Genomic DNA, 20,043 nt, shown 5'->3' with positions numbered 1-20,043 from the left:
TGAGGGAGAACACATTTTAGGACACCTATTCCATCCTCCATCATAAGCACATCCTAGAACAGCTCAAATTCCCCATCTGCTCCGAGGACCTCTGATCAAAATAGTGAGCAGCCATGGGTCTTGCTCTCCACTGTCCAGAACTGGAGGTCAGTACGGAGAAAAGACGCCTTTTTTGAACCTGATCAGTTGGAAAGATTCCTGATAGATAGGGAACGGGTGTTCAAACTAAAACCTAAAATAAAGATATACAGGCTTGCTTTTTTTTTCTTTTATTTGTTGGTTATGTATGTTCAAGAATGACCTCTTTCTCTTTCTTGATGTGGACTCATATTGCTTTAGAATACTGTATGTATTATAATTGTTATATTTAAATAAATTAAAAAAAGAAAAAAAAAGAAACCAGGAAGGCAGAGTTTTCCAGTTAAACAAGCAATAACAGTGAAGACGGTTCAGTCTGTTGTACTACTGTTTATCTATTCTTATGGGTACAAGAACTTTGGCTGGTGGTGTTTTGACACCATTTGGGTGGCCAGATGGTGGTATCTAAAAATATGACATATTTGAATAAGTAATCATACATTTAGCAGGAAATTTTAAGAATGCCTTCTTGGTTTCTTACTGACTCACCAAGAGTCATTTGAAAGAGACCAGTGCAGAACAAATACTGAAGAACACAAGAAAGGCAACAGAAATTTTAGACTAACCTCCTCTTTTACAAAGGTGCGCTATGCTTTTTAGCGTGCGCTAAATGCTAACACGTGCATGTTATCTCATGGACGCTCAGCGTTTAGCACGTACACTGATTTAGCGCACATTAATCACATGTTAAAACGCTTAGCACGCCTTTGTAAAAGAGGGCCTAAGGATGTGCACGGTAAAAGTGTTCATCTCGGTTCATTTTCAGATCCCAAAATTATTTGTCCCACTAGTTTTCATTAAAGTCAATGGAGCAAACAATTCTGCTCTGCAAAAAGGAAGTGTGGGGGGGGCATCCTTTTTTAATGAAACTGGAATGGAGGCGTACCCTAATGGTTACAGCAGTGTCTCTAAAACTGTATACCATGGCATAGTGGTGTGCCCCGAAGAGATTCCAGGTGTCATGAGAGATTTCAGAATTTTGCTTTATTTTTAAAAATTCCCTTCATAAGTATACACTAGAACAGATGACATGTACGTTGCATGCAGAAAAGTGTGTCAATGTTATAAGCGTCTATGTGCGTACGGATACAACCGCCCAGATAAGCCTCTTTCTTTGACGTGATTGGTCCTTGAAAACTAACAGCAAATAATTTTATTTTTTTATGCAGTAGTTACATAGTAACATAGTAACATAGTAGATGACGGCAGATAAAGACCCGAATGGTCCATCCAGTCTGCCCAACCTGATTCAATTTAAATTTTTTTTTTTTTTTTCTTCTTAGCTATTTCTGGGCGAGAATCCAAAGCTTTACCCGGTACTGTGCTTGAGTTCCAACTGCCAAAATCTCTGTTAAGACTTACTCCAGCCCATCTACACCCTCCCAGCCATTGAAGCCCTCCCCAGCCCATTCTCCACCAAACGGCCATATACAGACACAGACCGTGCAAGTCTGCCCAGTAACTGGCCTAGTTCAATATTTAATATTATTTTCTGATTCTAAATCTTCTGTGTTCATCCCACGCTTCTTTGAACTCAGTCACAGTTTTACTCTCCACCACCTCTCTCGGGAGCGCATTCCAGGCATCCACCACCCTCTCCGTAAAGTAGAATTTCCTAACATTGCCCCTGAATCTATCACCCCTCAACCTCAAATTATGTCCTCTGGTTTTACCATTTTCCTTTCTCTGGAAAAGATTTTGTTCTACGTTAATACCCTTTAAGTATTTGAACGTCTGAATCATATCTCCCCTGTCTCTCCTTTCCTCTAGGGTATACATATTCAGGTCTTCCAGTCTCTCCTCATACGTCTTCTGGCGCAAGCCTCCTATCATTTTCGTCGCCCTCCTCTGGACCGCCTCAAGTCTTCTTATGTCTTTCGCCAGATACGGTCTCCAAAACTGAACACAATACTCCAAGTGGGGCCTCACCAATGACCTGTACAGGGGCATCAACACCTTCTTCCTTCTACTGACTACGCCTCTCTTTATACAGCCCAGAATCCTTCTGGCAGCAGCCACTGCCTTATCACACTGTTTTTTCGCCTTTAGATCTTCGGACACTATCACCCCAAGGTCCCTCTCTCCGTCCGTGCATATCAGCTTCTCTCCTCCCAGCATATACGGTTCCTTCCTATTATTAATCCCCAAATGCATTACTCTGCATTTCTTTGCATTGAATTTTAGTTGCCAGGCATTAGACCATTCCTCTAACTTTTGCAGATCCTTTTTCATATTTTCTACTCCCTCTTCGGTGTCTACTCTGTTACAAATCTTGGTATCATCTGCAAAAAGGCACACTTTTCCTTCTAGCCCTTCAGCAATGTCACTTACATACATATTGAACAGGATTGGCCCCAGCACCGAACCCTGAGGGACTCCACTAGTCACCTTTCCTTCCTTCGAGCGACTTCCATTAACCACCACCCTCTGGCGTCTGTCCGATAGCCAGTTTCTGACCCAGTTCACCACTTTGGGTCCTAACTTCAGCCCTTCAAGTTTGTTCAACAGCCTCCTATGAGGAACTGTATCAAAGGCTTTGCTGAAATCCAAGTAAATTACATCTAGCATATGTCCTTGATCCAGCTCTCTGGTCACCCAATCAAAAAATTCAATCAGGTTCGTTTGGCACGATTTACCTTTTGTAAAGCCATGTTGCCTCGGATCCTGTAACCCATTAGATTCAAGGAAATACACTATCCTTTCTTTCAGCAACACTTCCATTATTTTTCCAACAACTGAAGTGAGGCTCACCGGCCTGTAGTTTCCTGCTTCATCCCTGTGACCACTTTTATGAATAGGGACCACATCCGCTCTCCTCCAATCCCCAGGAATCACTCCCGTCTCCAGAGATTTGTTGAACAAGTCTTTAATAGGACTCGCCAGAACCTCTCTGAGTTCCCTTAGTATCCTGGGATGGATCCCGTCTGGTCCCATCGCTTTGTCCACCTTCAGTTTTTCAAGTTGCTCATAAACACCCTCCTCCTTGAACGGCGCAGAATCTACTCCATTTTCTCGTGTAACTTTGCCGGACAATCTCGGTCCTTCTCCAGGATTTTCTTCTGTGAACACAGAACAGAAGTATTTGTTTAGCACATTTGCTTTCTCCTCATCACTCTCCACATATTTGTTCCCAGCATCTTTTAGCCTAGCAATTCCATTTTTTATCTTCCTCCTTTCACTAATATATCTGAAAAAATTTTTATCTCCCTTTTTTACATTTTTAGCCATTTGTTCTTCCGCCTGTGCCTTCGCTAAACGTATCTCTCTCTTGGCTTCTTTCAGTTTCACCCTGTAGTCCTTTCTGCTCTCCTCTTCTTGGGTTTTTTTATATTTCATGAACGCCAACTCTTTCGCCTTTATTTTCTCAGCCACTAGGTTGGAGAACCATATCGGCTTCCTTTTTCTCTTGTTTTTATTGATTTTCTTCACATAAAGGTCCGTAGCCATTTTTATCGCTCCTTTCAGCTTAGACCACTGTCTTTCCACTTCTCTTATGTCCTCCCATCCTAACAGCTCTTTCTTCAGGTACTTTCCCATTGCATTAAAGTCCGTACGTTTGAAATCTAGGACTTTAAGTATCGTGCGGCCGCTCTCCACTTTAGCCGTTATATCAAACCAAACCGTTTGATGATCGCTACTACCCAGGTGAGCACCCACTCGAACATTAGAGATACTCTCTCCATTTGTGAGGACCAGATCCAATATCGCTTTTTCCCTTGTGGGTTCCGTCACCATTTGTCTGAGCAGAGCCTCTTGAAAGGCATCCACAATCTCCCTACTTCTTTCCGATTCCGCAGTCGGAACATTCCAGTCCGCATCCGGCAGGTTGAAATCTCCCAACAGCAGAACCTCCTCTTTCCTTCCAAACTTTTGGATATCCACAATCAGATCCTTATCAATTTGCTGCGATTGAGTCGGAGGTCTGTAGACTACACCCACGTAGATAGAAGTTCCATCTTCTCTTTTCAGAGCAATCCATATCGCTTCTTCCTCTCCCCAGGTCCCTTGCATTTCGGTCGCTTGGATATTGATCTTTACATAGAGAGCTACTCCTCCACCTTTATGACCATCTCTGTCCTTCCTAAAAAGATTATATCCCGGTATGTTTGCATCCCATCCATGTGATTCACTGAACCATGTCTCTGTGATAGCAACAATATCTAGATCTGCCTCTAATATCAGGGCTTGCAGATCATGAACTTTGTTGCTTAGACTGCGAGCATTTGTGGTCATCGCTTTCCAGCTATTTTTCAGCGATAATCTCCTTTTTCGTATGGATTTTTGTGTCGTTTCACTTTCCGCTGCAATACTAAGAAATGAGTTGCTGATATTGCTTTTGTTGCAGCCTTTACTACTATCACATCTTTTCTTTTGCCGGGGGTGGTCTCTACATACACCACCCCCACCTTCTAGTTTAAATGCCTAGAAAAATATTGTCTAAATTTCTCTGCAAGGTTTCTTTTTCCTGCTGTAGTAATATGTAGCCCATCAGTGCAATATAGCTTCTTGTCCTTCCATGTATTTCCCCATCCTCCTATGTACCTGAAGCCTTCTTGATGACACCAGGCTCTGAGCCATCTATTAAAGTCCTCTGTGTTTTTCATTCTTTGCTCTCCTTTTCCATATGCAGGCAGTATTTCAGAAAAAGCTAAAGTCTTTACAAAAGGTTTCACGCCCTCACCAAGCTCCCGAAAAGCTTTCTGTGCTGCAAGTGTGGAGTTGTTGGCCAGGTCATTTGTTCCCAGATGGATAACAACATCAGTGTTAAAATCCTTAGTTTCTTCCTTAATTATAGTCAGTATTTGCCTGGAACTCCTGGTAGCTGAGGATCCTGGAAGACATTTCACTATTTTGGACTCCTCGCCCTGTGTTCCAAGGTTAATGCCTCTGATGATGGAATCTCCCAACAGTAATAGTTTTCTGTTTTTGGCTTTTTTATTTGTACTTAGGGTGCTCTTGTTCTCTTGAGTTTCCTTCATTGGTTCCAGTCCCACCTCCCTTCTGTTTTCCTGAGTATCGCAGTGCACTAGTGGAGCGAAGGAATTCTGTAGAGGTAATATTAGTGAAGGTGGATGTTTCTGTGTTACATGTCGCAGTCTTCCTGAGCCTACTGTGACCCATTTGTTCCTGGGTTGTTTTATTCTTTGAGGTAGAGGTGGTAAGTTGGTATGATTTTGTGGAGTGATGGAAGCTGCTTTAATTGTATTCAATTCCTGTTTAAGTTTACAGAGCTCCTCCTTAATACTGGCAAGTTGAAGACAGATGGGGCAAGCCTTAAGCCTCCAAATAGTATGTCTTGGAATTAAAGCACCACAGTGATTGCATAGAATAAAGGTCATCTTGATTGGTTGTGAAGTCCTGATTATATGGGTCTCTATATATGAATAGTGGTCCCTGGGGTTGGTGGGACTATAAGTAAGACTACTAGTAAGGCAGAAATATAGGCTCTATACCACCTAAAACACAGTATTTTAAACAAAACTGCAGGTTCTATCAGTGCTACCCTAAAACACAGGATTTATAACAGGATTTTCCCTACTTTAGTCACCCTGAGCCACAGGCACCAGAAATATAGGCTCTATACCACCTAAAACACAGTATTTTAAACAAAACTGCAGGTTCTATCAGTGCTACCCTAAAACACAGGATTTATAACAGGATTTTCCCTACTTTAGTCACCCTGAGCCACAGGCACCAGAAATATAGGCTCTATACCACCTAAAACACAGTATTTTAAACAAAACTGCAGGAAGAGGAAATAAGATTTAACAGAGGAAAGAGAAGGATTTTTTGTGCTTTTTTTTATATTTTTTTAGTAAGAAACAGGGAGGAGAAGAGAAATTAAGCAGATATAATGCTGAAAACCAGTGAAAAGCTGAAATATGAAATGCTGAAATATGAAAATCTGAGTAACTTAGCTTTTAGAAGTTCACAGGGCAGCCTTGTTTCAGCAATGTCCCAAAGATAATGCAATTAACCTTAGAAGTAAAACAGAGCCCCTCCCTTCTCCACCTAATCAGACACAATGGCTAAAAACTAGTGAGTCAGAAATATAGGCTCTATACCACCTAAAACACAGTATTTTAAACAAAACTGCAGGTTCTATCAGTGCTACCCTAAAACACAGGATTTATAACAGGATTTTCCCTACTTTAGTCACCCTGAGCCACAGGCACCAGAAATATAGGCTCTATACCACCTAAAACACAGTATTTTAAACAAAACTGCAGGAAGAGGAAATAAGATTTAACAGAGGAAAGAGAAAGTAAGAAACAGGGAGGAGAAGAGAAATTAAGCAGATATAATGCTGAAAACCAGTGAAAAGCTGAAATATGAAATGCTGAAATATGAAAATCTGAGTAACTTAGCTTTTAGAAGTTCACAGGGCAGCCTTGTTTCAGCAACAAAGCAATCAAGGCTGTCACCATTTAGAGCTTGTCTTTGCAAACTTGGATTTTCAGCTCTGACAGAAATTAAATCGAATAAAGAGAACAACTGCAGATGGTGGATGATGAAATGTGTCGACTGTTGAGCCGTGTTTTGAGTTAATTTGCACTCAAAAACAAGCACACCCATTGCACTGATCAGCAATTCTATTCTATCTACTTTAGTTTCACTGTTGTTGCAATCACATACATACATAGCTGACAGAACTTTAAATACATAACTCTCAAATTTAATCCCATTTTCACAAAGCCACACAGCCAAAGCCCTTTAAATCTCTATGGGCTTCGGAGCAGTTACTGCAGCTGCAGCCACTAGCACAGCTTTGTAAAAGGGGGGGTTCATTTTTTGTTACTTTTGCAATTTTATAATTTCAGTTATAATATGCCACAAAAAACATTTGTTCTGTTTAGTGTGCCAGAGCTAAAACAGTCTGAGAAGACAGTGGGTTACAGCTATGGGAATCCAAGGTTCAAATCCCACAGATGCTCTTTTGCAGCATTCTTCTTTGCAAGGCCTGGTAGAGAATAGTTTTAATTGTTCTAGGAGCTCATTAAGATCAGCAGGAAACTGCCAAATCAAATTTTAAAAAATCTGAATATTGGTACTTCACAATGTAAAGAAGTCTGAGAAGGACAGACTTCTTCCATGTAAGTTTAACATGTTAAGACTAAAGGAAATATGTTCTAAGAGCTTTTTTTCCCCTACAATTATCTGACATTATGAATTGGCCCCCCCTTTCTGATGTAAGATCTCATAAAATATTTTTAAATATTCTTCTCCACTAGAGTAGGTGAAGGAGCCTTTGGTTAGGGTCATGCTTTCAGGGTCAGGCAGAGAAGAACAGCTTGAAAGCAATGACCTCATTCCATTGCTGGCCCTCAAGCGCTCCTCTTTATGTGATTACCCACAGTGACGAGTGCAGGCGGTCTGGACCACTGCCCATCCCACGCCGGGAGGGGGGAAAGCAGCCCGCACCCGTTTCGTGGTCAGTGATAAACCACCAAAATGGTACATGGGCTGGGAAATAAAGGCATCTTATTGCACTGCTTAAACCAGCAAGCAATGCTGAATTAAAAGTGAGCGTGAGAATAGGGCAGGGAGGACATTCACATTACAAACAGCGAGGGTCATTCTGTTAAACATTAAATGGTCGAGGGGAGGACTCGGGGCAAGATGGCGTCAGGAGCAGGACGCTGAGAGAAGCACTCCCGTTCTGAAGGAAAAATTTCTTCATTTTACTTTTCAATAAAGATATTTCTATGCCTAAAAGAAGAGGGAAACCGAGGGGTATCCCTCCACCTACCCCGGGCTTCTCGACGCCGAGGCAGACTGTGATAACAGCATACACAGTCCCCACCTCTACATCGGGCGTTTCCGCTGCTGTGGAACGGGAAATCCACAGCTTGGACGGCGAGATGTCGCTCTCGCTGAGCCCGCGAGGACCGCACACCCCTCCCATTCCCGGAGAATCTTCGTTGCAGCGGAGCTGGAGGGAGGGCTCCCCCGGAGTGTGGGGTGAGGCTTGCTCTCTCTCCGTAGTTGACCCGGAAGTGGAACACGCAGCAGACACGCTGATCCCGATGTTGGAGAGGTAGTGTTCTGGGGGGAGAGGAGCCGTCGGTGACCAGCGGTGGGGAGGTTGCAGGAGCCCAGATTTCCAACGCTGGAGCAGGAGCCGTGCTTGGGTCGGCTGATGTCCCCCTCCTTGGACCGTTGGTGAAACCACAGGCTGTTACCCTGGACTCCATTTGGTCTGCAATTGAGAATCTTCACCTGGTATGTTCTAACTTTGTTACTATGACTCAGAATTCTACCTCCAGGATAAGCTCCTTAGAGACTATTTCCCAGCAACACCAAGTTGAATTAAAAAATTTGGATAAAGTAACAACAGAGACTAAGAATTTGATTTCCAAACAAACAACAGAAAAAATGATGATTTTGAGGAAGATTGAAAACCTGGAAAATCAGCAGAAAAACTTAAATTTGAGGATTCTTAATTTTCCGGTTGCCAAGTTTATGTCTTCTCAAGAACTCTTTAAGAACTTTATGTTGAATGTTTTAAATGTACCTGAAGTAAGTCTTCCCCCAATACAAAGAATTTACTATATAAAACAAGTGCAGAAAGAAAAAGCTACAGTGGATGAAAATGTTCAATTAGATGTTTCTGCTATTCTGCAGTCTTCTGATATTGAAATTCAGGGAAGAGCAACTTTATTGGTCTCGTTGGTATTTCTTCAGGATAAAGAGATGTTGCTGAAATTATATTTCAATTTAAAGCAGATTTCCTATTTGAGGGAAAGGGTATATATATTTCCTGATGTTTTGAGGTGGACGCAGTCCAGAAGGAAAGAATTTCTGTTATAAAGATCAAAGGTGATTGCTTTGGGGGCAAGTTTTCAGTTGCGATTTCCTTGTAAATGTTTTATTTCCTATCAGGGAAGTAAATATATATTCTTTGAACCTGCCCAATTAGGTTTTTTCCTTGAAGGTAAAGGTATCTCTATACAGTCCGAATGATACAGGTTAATAATAATGCGGTTAATTTTATTTTGGATAGGTAAGATCTGACTGCTCTATTTCTTAAAATTTTCAGTTTCCTTTGTATATTTCCCCTTTCCCGAGGGGTGTTACTTTCATCTTGTCTCTTCTCCTCAAGTTGTGGACTGTATTATATGATTTATATGGATGTTTAAATTTCAATTCTTGGTATGTAATATGACTAAGAGAATAATATATTTCTGTATTTCTTAAACATCTTGTATAGGATGCATTAAAATGATAAATAAATAAATTAATAAATGGTCGAGGGTGGCGATCACATCATAAGATTGTAGACACACTTGGATACCAAAGGGTGAACAAGTGTACTACTATACACATATATGAGCTTTCAAATAGTGCAGGAAAAAGGAAAGGAAGCTGAAATTACTAGGATTTATAAATGATTTTCATTGGTCATCTCCAGCCAGAGCAGAAGAAAACTACTAAGGCTTACTGGTCATGTAGGCATTAATTTATGTGCAACACATCTATGGTAGAAGAATTAACCCTGGTTTGGCATGCTACCTTGCCACAGACTTTAGATCAGCTAACTCCTTTAAGAGAGAATAGACCACAGGTGAATGTGGCTTTTCTGTGGATTACTTAAAAGCCTACGTGGCTGCATTTATCTTGCTTGTTGATGAAGAAACAATGAAAATGTAAATTTAATAAGTAAAAAACAGGTACGGTAAATTTGTCTGCAATAAGTCCTGAATATTACAGCTATTATTAATAATAATAATAATTTTATTTCTTATATACCGCCAAAGCCATGGTAGTTCGAGGCGGTTTACAAATAAGAGGAGCTGGACAGTCAGCGATATAATTACAATATAGAAACAATGAATACAAGTATACTGAATGCAAGTACAAATAAGAAGAGCTGGACAGTCAGCGACGTACTTACAATGGATTCAGTATACAGAATATGAGAGATAATGAACAATAAATTCTTAGGTGACAAATCGGTTGAACAGTTTTGTTTTTACTAATTTTCTAAAACTAAGATAGGATGAGGAGAGCATGATAATGTTACCCAGCCAGTCGTTCAGTTTACCTGCCTGGAAGACTAGAGTTCTGTCCAGGAATCTTTTGTAACGGTAGGCCTTTATTGTTGGGTGTGTATAAATGTGGATTTTACGTGTGGGCCTAGTAATGCAACCCAAATTGAAGTGGGAGACCAGGTACATAGGGGCCAAACCGAAGATTGATTTCAAAAAGAGACAAGAAAATTTAAATAAAACTCTAGCCTCGAGGGGCAGCCAGTGAAGTTTTTGATAATAGGGACTTATGTGTTTCCATTTTTTTAAACCAAAAATTAGACGTACTGCCGAATTTTGAATAATTCGGAGTTTTTGAAGGGTTTTCTTGAAGGATCCCAAGTAAATAATGTTGCAATAGTCCAGCATGCTTAGAATAGAAGATTGTATTAGTAGACGGAATGATGCTGCATCAAAGTATTTTTTGATGGTTCTTAGCTTCCATAATGTTGAGAAGCATTTTCTGGTCAGTAGATCCGTGTGAGGGTCTAAAGTAAGGTATCGGTCGAGAGTCACTCCCAGAATTTTTATGGAATTGACAATAGGGAAGTCCTGACCGTTCAATGAAATTGTTGAGTCTTTGATTTTATCGTTTGGGCTCACCAGAAAAAATTTGGTTTTATCTAAGTTAAGTTTCAGTTTGAATTCTGTCATCCATAGTTCGATTTGTTTTAGGACGAAAGCCAGGTGATTCTTTGTCTCGGAGGTTAGGTTTGTGAGGGGAAGAACTATGGTGATGTCATCTGCATAGATACAGAAACAACACTATAGAGCTTCTCAAGGTCTGTAATAATTTACAAGTGTCCATGGTTAAACTGGATCAACTATATTTGGCTTCCTTGGTTGACTGACACAGTATTTCTGTTTCAAAGTTAAGCTAATAAGGAAAACTTTATTAGCTTAGAGCAGTATGCTACCACTAGCGCAGCAGGAAAACTGAATTATAGCCTGGACATTGGAGATATATATGCCTGGACATTGGAGATAACCTGGAAATATGAGCTCTAACCAAAGGAACTTAGCTATGATAAACAGAAAATTGTAATTTGGGCCAAACCTGCAAGCAAAATGGTATACAATAATCAAATTATCTGTGATCTGGACCTTTGTCCAGCGAGGTTGCTGCAAGGGGCCCTGGAATCTTTTCAGATTGTAGACAGGATTTTTAAACACAACTTCAAAAGCCAGATTTTATACAAATACACACAAAGGCCCTTATTCTGTATAGGACGCCCGGGAGTGGTGTCCTATTCAGAATCGGGCCTACACTAACCCCGATTCTGTAACCGGCGTCCATGGTACAGACGCTGGTTAGAGAATCGGGTTAGATTACACATGGCCCGCTACACTTATCGCGGCAAGGGATCTCTCTGCCGCTATAAGTATAGCGGGCAGTGGCCGCCTGTCCGATTGCCGGCAGGAGGGTGCCCAAACCCTCCTGCCGGAAGATGCCTCCCCTGACACTACCGACCCCCCCGACACTACCGATCGCTGGCAGGAGGGTGCCCAAACCCTCCTGCCGCCCCCCCCCCCCGACACTACCGATCACCGGCAGGAGGGTGTCCAATCCCTTCTGCCAGAAGACGCAACCCCTCCGTACCCCCCCCCGCGCTAACAGCCCCCAAACCTCCCCCCCCACCAAACTAACCTTTTCTTGTTGGCCAGACGGGTCTTGCCCGTCCAGCCAGCAGGCTTGCCTCGTCGAAATGAGGCGGGCCCGCCCCTTCCAGGCCCATCCCTCCGAAGCCTAAGGCCTGATTGGCCCAGGCTCTAGAAGCCTGGACCAATCAGGCCTTAGGCATAGTGGGTCCGCCCATCCCCACTAAGTCTAAGGCCTGATTCTCCCAGGCGCCTAGAGCCTGGGCCAATCAGGCCTTAGGCTTCGGAAGGATGGGCCGGGAAGGGGCGGGCCCGCCTCATTTCGATGAGGCGGGCTTGCCGGCTGGACGGGCAAGTCCCTTCTGGCCAACAAGAAAAAGTTAGTTTGGTGGGGGGGAGGTTTGGGGGCTGTTAGCACGGGGGGGGTGCAGAGGGGGTGCGTCTGCCGGCAGGACGGTTTGGGCACCCTCCTGCCGGTGATCGGTAGTGTCGGGGGGGGGGGCGATCGGTAGTGTCGGGGGGGGGGGCATCTTCTGGCAGGAGGGTTTGGGCACCCTCCTGCCGGCAATTGGACAGGCGGCCGCGGCCCGCTATACTTATAGCAGCAGAGAGATCCCTTGCCGCAATAAGTATAGCGGCCGCGTCTACTTACAATGTAGACCAGCATTTTGTTGGCCTACATTGTAAGCATCTCTTCCTCTACTAGGGAGACGCGTAGGGCCGCCTAGGCGAGCTCAGGCATCTTGTGGGCCTCCCTAGGCTCCCGGAGGCGCCTTCAATATTGGCGGCCTGCCTGGGAGCATTTTTTTTTTTTAAACGTGCATCCCGATTGGCTGATTAGACAGCTGTAGGACGCTTACAGCTGACTAAAATCGGGACGCACTTTGTAGAATCAGGGCCAAATAATCCAGAAAAGGAAACAACTGAGGTGATCAAGTTTTTAGATAACACAAAACTATTCAGAGTTAATAATGATGGCTGGTTGATGTGTTCTGTTAGAGTATATTGATTACAATTTTGTAGCTCACTGTTTGTGCAGTTTTTCTTATTTTGCTATCCACATAAAACTGGAATGTTTTGCAGACTAAAACTAAAGTGTTATGTTAAATCACATGAGAAATTACAGGTGAACTTTTTGAGACTGAACATAAGCATTGCCATACTGGACCAATATAATCAATGCAATGGATGTGCTTGTTTTTGAGTGCAAATTAACTCAAAACACGGCTCAATAGTCGACAAGTAAACACACATTTCATCATCCACCATCTGCAGTTCTCTTTATTCGACTTAATTTCTGTCAGAGCTGAAAATCCAAGTTTGCAAAGACAAGATCTAAATGGTGACAAAGCCTTGATTGCTTTGTTGCTCAAGTTAGATAACTACTGCATAAAAAATAAAATTATTTGCTGTTAGTTTTCAAGGACCAATCACATCAAAGAAAGAGACTTATCTGGGCGGTTGTATCCTTATGCACAGACGCTCAAAACATTGACAGATTCTTACGCATGCAACGTACATGTCAATGCCAGAACAGTATCCTGTTTCCAACATTGGTCAAACCAGGTAACAAGTACCTGGAAAGATCCCAAAATTGTACAACAGATTTCATGCTGCTTATTCTAGAAATAAGCAATGGGTGTGCCCAAGTACATCTTAATAACATCATATGGACATTAACTGAAATTAGGAAATTATCCAAACCTTTTTAAAACCTCTGCTAAGCCAACTGCTTTTACCACATTCTCTGGTAATGAATTCCAGAGTTTAATTATATGCCGGGGGAAGAAATATTTTCTCTGATTTGTTTTAAATTTATTACTTAGTAGCTTCATTGTGTGACCCCTAGTCCTTGTGAATTGTTTGTTTACTCTTTCCAAAAAAATACATCTGGACCTTTATTATATCTTCCTCCAGTCACCTCTTCTCCAAGCTGAAGAACCTTTCCTCATAGGAAAGTTGTCTCATCCTCTTTTATCATTTTTGTTGTCCTTCTCTGTACCTTTTCTAATTCCGCTACATAAAAAAAACATAGTACTATACATTCTCGAATATAAACTGAGATTTTTGGTCCAAAAAAGGGCCCATAAATGAGGGTCTCAGCTTATATTTGGGTCAGCACTCCCCTGCTCCCCCCCTTCTGGACCTGTTGCAGGCCTCCGCTGGGCCTGCCATAAGACCTAGTGGGCCAGCAGTGAGCTAGGACAGGGGATATCCATCCTGCCTCCTGTCCCTGCCGACTCTAAAAAGTTTTACATTCTTCCCACCTCCCCCACATACCTTTTGAATTCCCTGGCAGTCTTGCAGTGGGCTGTTACAGGAGGGATCCTCTCACCTCCTGTCCTGGTCAACTGACAATTTTTCCCTTTTCCCCTTTATACCTTTCAATTCCCTGGTGGTCCAGTGGTGAACCAAGCAGGAAGGATCTTCCCACGTTCCTGCTCAGCGAAGAGCCACTAGCTGAATGACTGCCACGAGTTCTCACCAGGTAACTGAAAGGGAGGCGGGGGAGGTGGGAAGAAGGTAAAATTTTTAGTTAGCAGGGACAGGAGGCAGGAGGGATCCCTCCTGTCCCAGTCCACTGCGAGACCACCAAGGAATTCAAAAGTTACGCAGGAGAGGGAAGTAAAATTTTACATAGAGTCCACCAGGACAGCAGGCAGGAGAGATCCTTTCTATCCAGGCCCACCGCTGGACCTCTAGGACTTATGGCAGGCCCAGTAGAGGCCTGTAAGTCATTGGGAGGGAGGGGGGACAGAAGGCAGAGTCTGGCAGGGCAGGAAGGGAGGGAGCTGGGTGTAGAGCCAGCAGGTCCCTTGAATATTAACCCCCCACACCCAACCAGCTTATATTTGAGTCACCCTTTTTCCTCCTCCTTTTTGGGAGGAAATGGGCTATCTTGGCTTATAGTCAGATCAGCCTATATTTGAGTATATAAAGTACAGTGCTGCGTACATCTGATAGCACTATAGAAATAATTAATAGTAGTACTGTAGTAGAGACTGATCAGTGTGTGCTCAATTAGCATTATGATCCATGGTCTACCTTAAAATGATTATTAATTGGCAACCAAGCAGCAGACACAAAACATTTCTACCCATGCTTAACCCATAACCCGGGATTCATAATCGGTCCTACTGCTTCAAATTACATGTTTGTAAGATGATCCATAGCAAAAAAAACTTGGATATGGTGAAAACCACTAATAGTAAACAAAACACTTTCACCAAGATGGAATAAATAATGGTATGACAGTAATAGAACACAAGCAGAGACCAGTCTTGATGGAGGTAATTGCATCAGACAGGGGCCCGCCCACCTCCACAATGGTGGAATAACGGTGTTCGAGGGGTCACTTCACTGGCACAAAACCTCCTGTTTAGATGGTCCAAGCAGTGTGTTTGATAATTGTTTTGAAAATTGAGTGAAATAGAAGAAGATAATTTAACTTTCTTCCTTAAGGATCGGTACACCAACGGTGGCCAGCGTTTCACTATCAAGCTGCCTCAGGGTGTAACAAGTCCGATCACACTCTCATCCGGACACCGATCGCGTCTTTGGATCTTTGAGACGCGATCAGCATCCGGATGAGAGTGTGATCGGACTTGTTACACCCTGAGGCAGCTTGATAGTGAAACGCTGGCCACCATTGGTGTACCGATCCTTAAGGAAGAAAGTTAAGTTATCTTCTTCTATTTCACTCAATTTTCAAAGCAATTATCAAACACACTGCTTGGACCAACTAAACAGGAGGTTTTGTGCCAGTGAAGTGACCGTTCGAACACCGTTATTCCACCATTGTGGAGGTGGGCGGGCCCCTGTCTGAGGCATTTTCCTCCATCAAGACTGGTCTCTGCTTGTGTTCTATTACTTGTAACCACATCAACTCAGAGAATTTGTCCAACAGTTTTGCTAAACTTCATTCAACTAATTATAGAATGAATATTCACTGGTCCTCAGCGGGCCACCATGCACTCGAATGTTCTCATTGTGAATGGCTTTACGCTCCCACTCGTCATAGGAACCAGCCCGACTTGGATTTTTGCATAGAAAATATAGTGATACTTAAATATACGCTAAAAGTACTTAGCTTCAAGTGAAGTAGTGTAGGGAGAATGTTTTCTTAACATCAACATGTTTCGCCCGTTAGCGTTGGTGGGCTTTATCAAGATTGCTACTCCCTAAAATATAAAACACGAAACCTAAGTTTCCACAGTATCATATACCTACTAAACTTATAGCATAGTTAAGCTAACTACAAGAAAGCTTATCCCAATATTACCCCTCTCACCTTTCAATAACTTTCAACCGCCATTGCATACAAGTGAAGTGGCGGGTCGGCGCAAAATCGCTCATTTTATAGACTCACGCACCCGACGTCAACTCCCCAACCAATTAGGGGAGAAGGCGTCAGACGCTAGAGGCCACCAAATAGTCAAAAGGATATATCTGTCAAACTCAAAAGTAACTAACAATTCTTGTATAGATACTCTTACATGAATATGTAAATTCTGGATAACGGAGCCCCCACAAGCAACCCTCAAAACAATGAGGCCCATTCCAGCTCAGCGTGCGTGAGTCTATAAAATGAGCGATTTTGAGCCGACCCGCCACTTCACTTGTATGCAATGGCGGTTGAAAGTTATTGAAAGGTGAGAGGGGTAATATTGGGATAAGCTTTCTTGTAGTTAGCTTAACTATGCTATAAGTTTAGTAGGTATATGATACTGTGGAAACTTAGGTTTCGTGTTTTATATTTTAGGGAGTAGCAATCTTGATAAAGCCCACCAACGCTAACGGGCGAAACATGTTGATGTTAAGAAAACATTCTCCCTACACTACTTCACTTGAAGCTAAGTACTTTTAGCGTATATTTAAGTATCACTATATTTTCTATGCAAAAATCCAAGTCGGGCTGGTTCCTATGACGAGTGGGAGCGTAAAGCCATTCACAATGAGAACATTCGAGTGCATGGTGGCCCGCTGAGGACCAGTGAATATTCATTCTATAATTAGTTGAATGAAGTTTAGCAAAACTGTTGGACAAATTCTCTCAGTTGATGTGGTTACATGTTAGTTCTTCATTCTTACATAATTTGGTGCTAGAGTATACATTCTATGTGTTCTATTACTGTCATACCATTATTTATTCCATCTTGGCGAAAGTGTTTTATTTACTGTAAGATGATCCATGCCATCTCTCAATACCATCTCAGAAAGAATACACCAAAACTGCAAGCAAGTGATCACATTTCCCTGCATTCTAATTCCACAGTACAATCATAAGCCATGGTGCCCAGAGTCTGAGCTGTAATCACTGATTTTAATAGCCAAATACACACGGTTATTAACACAGTTCTCAGCACTAGTGCACAGAAGAAAGCTAATTCTAGGATTACAAGGGTGGAGGTGGGGATGATATTTGTTTTCTTATAATTGAAGATAATTGTTTGGGTATTTGGTGGGCTGGGATATTTGATTTGAATTAGTTTCTGATAGAATATTAAGTGATCTTAAAGTATAAAATGTTTTTATCTTATATTGCACTTATTGAAAGTTTTAAAAATGAATAAAGAATTAAAAAGACCTCCTACTCCCATGCCCTCCCTCCATTCTCAAATTTAAAGACTACCTGCTGCCACATTTCAGAGTAGGGATGCTTTGTTTACACCGAGTTGATGAAAGAAGAGAGTCACTTACTAGTTTGACAAGTTAATGCTCTGAGAGTCACCTGACTACAGGCGACAGCACTGCAGAGAACTGGGACCATCAATAAGCTAGTGACACATCACTTTTCTGGCCAGAACTGGAGTCACTCATCCATGTGGCCATCAGTGCTTCAGGGGAGGATAGAGATCACTTTCTCCAGGTGATGCCTCTGGACTCTAGAATGAACGAGGAGTCACTTGTTCACAGATAACAGCAAATGCATTGGGTAGAATAGAGGGTCACTCTCACACAATTGACTCCCCCCCTTCAAAGTTTCAGGGGTAGAAGAATTGGGGTTCGCTTGTTCAGCTGTGTATTGGGACGTCAGCCTCCCATAGGTGAACTCACACCTTCCTGTGCTTTCAGGGTTTAATGAAGGCTAGAGAGACCACTTGCCCATCTGATAGTGAGTGCATCGGGAAGGATGGGGGTCGCTCCCTCCCCCCCCCTTCAGGAAAGTGGAGAAATATAGTGACTCATCCACATGTTTGAACTGGGAAAGATGGGCATCACTCTCGCACAGATGACCCCCCCCCCCCCCCAGGTTTTCAGGACTGAAGAGGAGGGCGCGAGATCATGACCAGGCATCCTTTGCCCCTCTCAGCACTCACCCGCAGGTGACCCTCAGCGCCACGATGAAGGCGCAGCTCAGGGCGATAGCTCCGCACAGCAGCTCCGGTCTCCGGCCCATCTGGGAGAGGCGGCTCTGGAAGAGCACGCAGCGCAGCCTCTGCATGCCGGAAGGCCGCGCTGAGGGCGGAGCGGCTCGGCCCACCTCCACGGGAGAGGGGACGGGCCTGGCCGCCTCAGGCCCTCCCGCTGCCACTGTCTCCACCGCGGCTCCAAGGAAACCCGCCGGTGCCACGTAACCCCTGCCACTTCCGCTCCACCGCCCGGAACGCAAGGGGGACGGAGGGCGGCGGCCGAGGCCAGGGTGGGGGGGGAGCCCGCGAGCCGTCGCAAGGGAACCTTTCCGAACTACAGGCTGCGTGGATGGCGGCTGCGCCAGAGGGAGCCCGAGAGCCGCTGCAAGGGGCTATCTACAAACTGCAAGTTGCGTGGGAAGCGGCTGCGCCAAGACGGAAGCCCGAGGCAAGCCGTTGCAAGGGACCGTCTGCGGCCAAGGGTAACGTGAGAGTCGCTGCAAGGGACTGTCCTCAAACTGCAGCCGTGCGTCCTTCTGGCCGTATTTTATATTTATAACGCTGTTCCTTTCCCTTGCATTAAACAATGTTTTAATCGTCTCTCCACGCGTTTCATTGGATCGGAAGAGCAAACTGCATATTTGTAAAACAAATTAAATTATTCCTGCATGCTACAGCAATGCCAAAGCTCAGAGACTAGAATTCATTCCCGCAAAGAGTTAAGCTGAAGACCAGTGAGGGCCGGTGTAAAAGACGGATCTCGTGGATTACAAGTGAATCCGGAAGAATCCAGAGGTTTCTGCATTATCTGTCCTTTTACCTCAGAGTGAGATATTTCAGATAGTGCATAGCTGGGGTGTAAGCCCTGATACAAATGGGGGGAAAAAAGGTCAACGCAAATAATATTTATTTTGCTTTAGTGTTTCGAAAATGGTACAAAGTGGAAGCAGGGGGAGGTAGTTCAGTGACAGGTACGTTATACTGTAATTTCTTGATTTGTTTGCTATGGGCAGTGTTGCCACTCCTGACTTCATTTAATTCACCTAAGCTTTGTTTCCTATCCCCCTCCGCTCCTCCACCCTAACCCTTTTTAAATTCCTTTCCTCAAGTCCCCTAGAGCAGTGGTTCCCAACCCTGTCCTGGAGGAACACCAGGCCAATCGGGTTTTCAGGCTAGCCCTAATGAATATGCATGAAGCAAATTTGCATGCCTATCACTTCCATCATATGCAAATCTCTCTCATGCATATTCATTAGGGCTAGCCTGAAAACCCGATTGGCCTGGTGGTCCTCCAGGACAGGGTTGGGAATCACTGCCCTAGAGCCTGTTTAGGTATGCGCGACACACAAATACTAGATTAGATTAGATTTCCACCTAGAACTACATTTTGCTATTGCAACTTTTCACAATTACCTAGACTTTAACGTCTTCCCTTGTTTACGCAGTAGCTGAAAAAAGGCACACAGAGTTATTTGTTGGTGGAGTATCAGCTGGGACCAACTTATCTGCTGGAGTCCCACAGCAAGCACAAGTAGCAGACACATCTTTCATTCCTCCAAATAATGTAGACCAATGGTTCCCAACCCTGTCCTGGAGGACCACCAGCCAGTCAGGTTTTCAGGATAGCCTTAATGAATATGCATGGAACAGATCTGCATGCCTGTCACCTCCATTTTATGCAAATCTCTCTCAACCATATTTATCAGGGCTATCCCGAAAATCCAACTGGCTGGTGAGTCCTCCAGGACAGGGTTGGTAACCACTAATGTAGACCACACCAGGGTTTAAATTCCATACTCCAAATTTACTTCTTCCATTGGATAAGAAGAGGCACTCTCTTTGAACTGTAAACAGGATTGCTGCAGAACACTCTTAACTATAAACAGATTCTCCCCTCAGGATACAAGTGTACAGTCCAAATCTGT

The 20,043-nt window shown here is 43.4% G+C and overlaps 1 protein-coding gene across 4 annotated transcripts in view; it reads right to left on the bottom strand.

Annotated features, from left to right (window-relative positions):
* Window positions 1–19,721, bottom strand: part of TXNDC11 (thioredoxin domain containing 11) — a 152,644-nt gene extending 132,923 nt beyond the window's left edge. Inside the window, exons 1-2 of one of the 4 annotated variants that reach the window (XM_033963038.1) lie at window positions 18,086–18,222; window positions 17,466–17,650 (exon numbers count right to left, since the gene is read on the bottom strand). Coding sequence is in view for 3 of the 4 variants with exons in the window: in XM_033963037.1 (XP_033818928.1) it covers window positions 19,532–19,662 (131 nt within the window). In the remaining variant the exon portion in view is untranslated. Of the gene's footprint in view, window positions 1–17,465; window positions 17,651–18,085; window positions 18,845–19,531 lie in introns of those variants that run through there. The other 3 variants (XM_033963037.1, XM_033963035.1, XM_033963036.1) reach the window with 3 other exon arrangements.
* Between the last annotated feature and the right edge of the window lie 322 nt (window positions 19,722–20,043).

Source organism: Geotrypetes seraphini, chromosome 11, assembly GCF_902459505.1.
Source record: "Geotrypetes seraphini chromosome 11, aGeoSer1.1, whole genome shotgun sequence".
NCBI classification, from domain to species: Eukaryota; Metazoa; Chordata; class Amphibia; order Gymnophiona; family Dermophiidae; genus Geotrypetes; species Geotrypetes seraphini.
The sequence above is the reverse complement of the archived record's forward strand: the minus strand, read 5'-3'. Positions and strand labels throughout refer to the sequence as shown.